The 7,465-nt window shown below is 39.8% G+C and overlaps 1 protein-coding gene across 1 annotated transcript; it reads left to right on the top strand.

The window, feature by feature from the left end:
* Nucleotides 1-234: 234 nt before the first annotated feature.
* LOC147734969 (olfactory receptor OR9H1-like) lies at nucleotides 235-1,170 on the top strand. Its single transcript, XM_086953714.1, has one exon. The coding sequence runs from the start codon at nucleotides 235-237 to the stop codon at nucleotides 1,168-1,170; it is 936 nt and encodes a 311-aa protein (XP_086809840.1).
* The last annotated feature ends 6,295 nt before the right edge of the window (nucleotides 1,171-7,465 follow it).

The raw sequence follows: 7,465 nt of genomic DNA on the forward strand, positions 1-7,465 counted from the left end.
AATCGAAAAAGGAAGTCTTGGTTTATCACTTTTAAGGTTACGCAAAGTAGTTGATCCATAACTAACATGTATGTGTTATACCACGGTTTCTATATTCCTTAATACTGTGTTTCAATCACATTATATTATACCTTTTTGTTTAGTAATGACTGTGCTCAGCAACGTGTTCTAGAAACTCACATCTCTAATTGATACATGTATTTTCTTTCCTGCTAGTTGAAGTTGGTGAAGTCAATGCCTGCTGGCAATTGGACCCATATAACGCAGTTCATTCTTGTAGGACTCACAGAAGATCCATCTCTGCAGATTCCACTCTTCTGTTTCTTCCTCTTGGTCTATGGTGTTACCTTTGTATGCAACATTGGAATCATCCAGTTGGTCTTGATGAACAATAATCTTCACACCCCAATGTATTTTTTCCTCTGTACTTTATCCTTTGTCGACATCTCTTTTTCATCAGCTATTCTCCCTAACATGCTGGTCAACTTCTTATGGGTGGAGAGGAGAATTTCCCTTACAGGGTGTGCAACGCAGATGTTTTTCTCGTTTGCCATTGGAAGTACAGAAGTGTTTACAATGGCATTGATGGCCTATGACCGCTACACAGCTATCTGCAATCCATTGCTCTATCCAGTCATAATGAACAGTAGAACCTGCCTTCTGCTTCTTTTTGGGATATGTGTAATTGCTCTCATCAATGGACTGACACAAACCATATTCACTTTCACACTACCTTTCAATGATAACAAGATCAACCATTTCTTCTGTGATGTCCCTGCCCTCTTAAAGCTCGCATGCTCTGATACCACCATCAATGAACTGGTCCTTGTTTCTGTGGCAGGTGGACTCATACTGATATCTGCAATCATTATTCTTGCCTCATATGTCTACATAGTGTCTGCTATTCTAAAGATTAGCTCCTCAGAGGGCAGGTGGAAGACCTTTTCCACTTGCTCTTCTCACTTGGTCTGCGTCACGCTGTATTTCAGCACACTTATTTTTATGTACATAAAGCCAAGCTCAATCCACACAACCACCAAGGACAATGCGGCATCTCTGTGTTATACGCTAATAATTCCTATGCTGAACCCCCTAATTTACAGTTTACGAAACCAGGAGATCAAACGCGCCCTGAGAAAAGGATTGGGTATTACCTCTGCATCTCAATAGACACAATAAATGCCATATATTTATGGGATCTATATCTCATGTCAAGGATCAAACCGCCAACATTATCCCAATAACATCTGACTTGTGAAAGCCAACAAAATAAGTAGGAAGAGAAAATGCTTCGGATTTCATCAAGCTGACAATCCAATAGAATTAGCAGAATGAAGAATGCTTTCTTGATAATTAGGGAAAAGTCATGATTTGATACCTAGCATGATCGCACATCGATCACTCCAGAATACATGTGTATTGCTCTATTTTAATGTAATTGATAACAGGGTAGTACATGTGCGTTTTATATTGCAAGAGGTGTAGACACAGCCAAAAAACTCTAGAGTGGGTCATATCAGACCTAGTAACTTTGCCAATGCTACTCTAACAGCCCTCCTATCTTAGCGGCATGTTCACGGAGATGGTCTCCTTCGGGTTGTCTAAGAGTAAAGCTAATCTTCTCAACCATCTCTTTGCCGGTAGGGGGAGCACATGTGTCCATATTTATCAGAAGTCTAGTTGTCCTTTTAGTTTTTTTTCTGCTGAGAGCAACAGTTATCCTGCAATTCTCCGTACTCTCAGGAGGTGTTGTTTTTTGGGGGAATGGCACTCTTCTCTATGTTCTCTGTGCAAGGCAGCATTTTCTTTTGGAGACAATCATTTGGTTAATCATGTTTGTTGATTTCAAATGTTTTGATAGAAATTAAATCACACTAGACAGTGAGATGCAGCAGTCCGCATGAGTGAAGTGAAACCCATCATCAGCATCTTCCACAGGAGACCATGATAGAGTTTTAGATAGCATCACAGCATTATTATGAGCTATCAATAAAATTTCACAGCCACACAATGTAATTGTGCTCTTTTTACTGACTATTCATGGAAGGATGAAAGACGGCATCGCTCTTGCCAGTATTAGAATTATTTTTATTTTTATTTTAGAAAGCTTTTCATTCATTCATTCTTAAATTCGGTTAAATAACCATAAAAGAGTACAATACAGCATTAAAAACATCAACATATACATCACGTACTGGTGATCCGAAGAAAAGCTGTTTAGGACATGCATATATACTTAAGCATATGAATATGTAAAATAATTGGCTAATAACAGGATCAGGTTTATAAAAGGTTTAAAATTCTTTGAATACAGTATAAATCCATCATCGAGGTAATACATAATTAAAAATAGATTAATACAATAAATATTTTTCTTTTATAAAAATGTTTGGCGGATACCAAAAACAGCATTATAAAAGTACAGTTGATAAGAGTTTGAGTCTAGAACGTCAGGAACCATTTTACAAGGGGCAATTCGGACTAGAGTATGCGGGGGTAGCTGTAGTACCAATACATTTTATTTGGTACACTATGAGTAAGTACAGAACCTAAGAGTAATATTACATTTTTAGACCTTTTTTCTTCCTGACTATTGCTACTGCGAGAAGGAACCGACTCAGACTAAATACTATGGTCTGTGAAGTATCCCCTTTAAATACTCTTTCCCCCTCTTTGATTTTCCGAAAATCTAGAAGAAGGCAGATAGAATTAATCCACTTCCTTCTTGCTTGCAGATATGCAGAGCATATAAATAGGACATGGGCCTCATCCTCTTTAACGCCCATCACATAGTTCACAAAGATCAGTATCACATTTACTCATAGGATCTTTCTTACACGCCCACTTAGAAGTACTAGTTTTTAATTGTAAAATGCAATAACGGTACTTTAAATACAGTGACTTTGCCATTGAAGGTAGAATTTCATCCATAAAACATTCAAATTTACATTCGGTTTTAACATCAAAGAATTTAAGTGTCAATTTCCTGATTTTTGAAGTGGGTAAGTGTGAATATGTTCCCAGTACCGTGCCTTCAATAGCTTTTTTGAGCAATGAGTAAGAGAATCGAGATCGGTCCAGAAACTATATAAGCCTAATTTTAAAAAACATTTTTCAATATGCAGTAACCAGCTTACTCTAATAATGTTCTTTATCTGTAAGATTTCCTTTAGTGCTGCTCTATAGTCCACTAGCTCATCAGTGGACCATAGACCAACCCAGTAAAGCAGCAGGGGTAGGGAAGCTTGATCGTCAGAACGTCGTATATTTAAGTCCCAAAATAAAGGAATTAAAGGAGTACAACCTGGCACAGCTAAAAGTTGTCTGAAAACGGTGTTTTCCAGTACTGAAAAAGAGTCTCTGACTACATGACCCCACAATTCTGCCCCATACAAGGTGGCCGATTGAGCTTTATACTTAAATAGCTCAATTGCTGGTGATACTGCCTTAAGGAAGCTATGTTTATGCTTCCTTATTATAGGAGCTTGATTTTGTATTAGCATTAGCCTTGATTTTTCTATTTGCGATTTCCAATTCATTTTAGAATCGAGGCTAATACCCAAATATTTAACATTTTGGACCTGTTCAATATTCTCATAATTTACACTAAAAACTTTGTTAAAACCCTTATGTGGACTGATGGACATAATCTTAGTTTAAGAAGAATTAATTTCAAGATTTTTGTCCAAACAGTATGAGTGAAATTTGTTCAACAAATTCTGTAATCCTTTAGGCGTCTGGGAAATTAAAATCGTGTCATCCGCGAATAGTAGTGCAGGAACGGCTTGACCACACAACTTGGGAGAGTCATGCTCGCAGCCCAAGAGGGTGTCAGGGATGTCATTAACATAGAGAGAGAAGAGGGTTGGAGCCATAACGCAGCCTTGCCTTACGCCTCTCTTTATGTCAATTCTTTCCGTCAGCTCCCCATTCAGTCCCCACCTTACTCTTGCGTAGTTCTCCTCATGCAGCCTGACTAGTTGTTGTAGTATGTCACCGGGGACTCCCATATCTCTTAGTGATTTCCATAATTTCCCTCTCGGGACCAAATCAAAGGCGGCCCTGAGGTCCACAAAAGCTACATATAGGTGAGAGTTCCTTATGTTAATGTATTTCCATACTAAGCATAAAAATCTAAAACTTGATCCACTGTACTAATTTTAACTCTAAATCCTGCCTGATGTTTTGTTAAAATAGAGTTATCCTCGATCCAAATATTTAGCTTATTTAGGAGTTGACGTGCAAAAATATTTTGGAGTACATCTAACAGACTCATTGGTCTATAATGGGATCGGTTGAGTCTATCTCCCTTCTTAAAGATGGTTACGATTTCGGCACTCCGCCACATCTCCGGTATTGGGGCCCCTCTTAAGATGTCATTACTAAGTAAGTTAACATACGGGGCCCACAGGAGATGTTCGTGTTTCCAGAGATCGCCGGGTATTCTGTCTGGGCCTGGAGCTTTGCCCTGTTTGACTGCATTGATAGCTAGTATAGTTTCAGACAAACTAAATGTTAAGGGAATAATACACTGGTCTAGTTCTAAATTCTCTTGTGTCCACTCTTCATCATCCTCCCCACCGCACGAGTACAGGGATGAGAAGTGCTTAACCCAGACATTTTCTTCAAGGAATCTGTCCCTCGATGGACTTCCATCTTTAGTACCACTCGCAATCAGCTTCCAGAAGGAAGATTGGTCTTTCAGTTTGCATGCTAAAAGCAAGTCCGACCAGACTCTACCATCCCATTCCCTTTTTGCAAGGTCGAGTGAGTTTTTATACTGCATCCTTTTATCTCTAATAATGTTAATCTGATTCTCTTTTACAGCTTGTATTAAATCGGATTTAGCACGACGACAAGCTTTGTTATACCAGCAGCCTTCCTTCAAATACATTGTTTTCTGGCCAGATTGTGCTTGCTTGGTCCCTTTTGAGAAAATCTCTCTAAGCTGTGGCATCAAATTCTCATGCACCTCTGCTAGGGAAATGCCCTCTCCATTGTTATCACCTAATGGGGACATTAGAGTCACATAGGAATCATAGATTTTCTTAATGATACTCGTATTACTCATAACAGCAGGCCATTTTAAGGACCTACGATTATTGGACTCTTGAGGGTCCTCAGATCGAGTATCTCCACAGAGATTTAACTCTCTTAAGGGGGAAAATAACATACTACAGGTAGTCATAGTTAAGGGGAGGTGATCACTGTCTATACGATTATCCACCTTCAAATCCAGAAGCATTGGCCGTAAGCACACAGAGACCAATATATAGTCTAAATGGCTGGCACAACGACCTCTTTTAAAGGTAGGGTTACTTGGACATTCTGACATAAGCCGCCCATTACAGGGGCGCGAACCATATTCAATTGTTAATTTTAATAGTTGCAGAGCCCCTTTAGAGCAAGCGACAGTATCACTTCCATCAATACGGAGAATAGTATTGGCGCTATTTTCCTCCCCGTAAATATCTTCTAGCCCCACAACTGGCTCAAACTTCCTATTGAAGTCTCCTCCAATGATCAGCTTGGTTTTGTGGTCTAGGCTAGTAATAGAATTGACTCACTGGACTATTGTTTCCGATTCTTTGTTAGGCCATTGTGGTCTATTGTAGATATTAATAATACAGACCAACCAACCTTTTCCATCCCGGAAGTTTATAGCCAAGATGTCCGGGCTTTTAAGGTCTATCTGTTTGACATCAATGCCTAATGTTATTCTCGCCCAGAGTATCAGGCCACCAGATGGTCTACCTTTATTCAGATTACTAGCCGGAATATAGAAGGATCTATACCGTACTTTAAAATAATTTTCTAATCCCCATGTTTCTTGGAACAAAATAAAGTCCCCCCTATTGATATAATCATGCCATGCAGGATCAGGCATGTTTTCCCCTATGCCGGCAATTTTCTAGGAAATTATTATCGGCTTGGCCTTATCCTTATCCTTAACAAATGTAACTATTAATTTGTTAGCAACACTTATATTCTCTTTGGTTTTTGGGGCTCGCAATTCTAGATTTCCCCCCTTGTTCATTAAAGTGGGATATTTGACCTGATTAACTGCTTCCCTTGTGTTACACCTGTAGTTATTTACATGGGTATAATCTGTTGTTGTTGTACTTTCCCCTATTTCGTGTATATCTCCCAGTCAATAAGCTTCATCTAACCTATAAAGTGGTGCAAATCGGTTGTTTGTGGCCACCTAGGGATAGGTGGCAAAGCCATCTGACATCTCTTTGTGGGTGGAGATCTGCTGGCTCCTGTATAGTCGCATTGCCCTTGGGCTGTAAAAATAAGTGAGGTCTTTTGTACAAATTGGGCCCCTTTCCATATAATGGCATTCCTCGCAGATTAGGCTCACTACTTTACTCTCTCTAAAGTTAACAATGGTTACATCTCCCTGAATGTCTTTTGGCCTTCTACCTATCCAGTTGACTCTTCTAACAAACAGTACCTCACCGTTCAGATGTCTAGGGATTGGCCTGTTATTGTTCAACCAGAATGTCACCTTATTTTGTAGTTCTTGGTAAGATTCTGGTTTGCCATTTTTTAGTCCAGGGACACCCGTGAGTACAATAAAATATGGTAATGATTTGGGTGGTAGGTCAACCAAGGCCAGGGGAGCTCTTAGAGTGCTAACATCATTCCCTTTAGTATTTCAAATATCTTTTGGGCACGCAACAATTTTTGGTGCATCGCTAACTATACAGGGTGTGGTGTGTTGTGCAGTCTTTTCAGAGGACTTTTTAGTCTGTTTGTTCATCTGTATATTAGTACTAGAGCCCTTTGGGATTCCTACCTCTGTAGTATTATTAGTAGTTGAACCTGCTATGGATCCCATAGTGTTTATAGCAGGTTCCCTTGGAGGAGGCACAATATTCGGCATTCGTCCTCTAACTTCGAGTTTTATCAGATTTTTTAACGAGGTGAAATTATCTAGGGTTAGCTGTTCAAGTTTCTCCAGTTTGTTATTTACCATTTTTATCCTTCCAAGGAGAGGGAGAATCAATGATTTGACAACCTTTTCTATCTGTGCCATTGACACTACAACCCCCTCTATGGGAGCAGAAGAGGACTTCCCTACATAATTGTGTCTGGTATTTTGGATGGGTTCCCTTTGAATAACATCAGGCCTTACTAACACTCTATCTGCTTGTACACCTGGTTCGAGAATGGCAGGATCCGTCATTTTTGAAACTTTTTGTTGCCTCCCTTTCTGTGTGATTTCAGTTTTTTTTCTTTTTGTGGTATCTCTAATGCTCACTCGGTTTTGGGCTTGTCTGCTGACCGGTTCGGGTATAGCAGTATCATTATTTAGGGGGGTCTCCTGCACCCTTATTTGTTCAGCAGTACCCGACCGGCGAGAGCCCTCGCTAATGAATGACACCACTGGTCCCACCGATGCATTTGGGACGTCAGCCTGGGATACAGGCCCTGATGGGAGGAGTTCAGTAGAAGGGAG

This window comes from Lissotriton vulgaris, chromosome 1_2 (genome assembly GCF_964263255.1).
Source record: "Lissotriton vulgaris chromosome 1_2, aLisVul1.2, whole genome shotgun sequence".
Lineage (NCBI taxonomy): Eukaryota > Metazoa > Chordata > Amphibia > Caudata > Salamandridae > Lissotriton > Lissotriton vulgaris.

Coding starts and splice junctions, on each gene's coding strand:
- LOC147734969 (XM_086953714.1), top strand. CDS start 235: ATGCCTGCTGGCAATTGGACCCATATAACGCAGTTCATTCTTGTAGGA.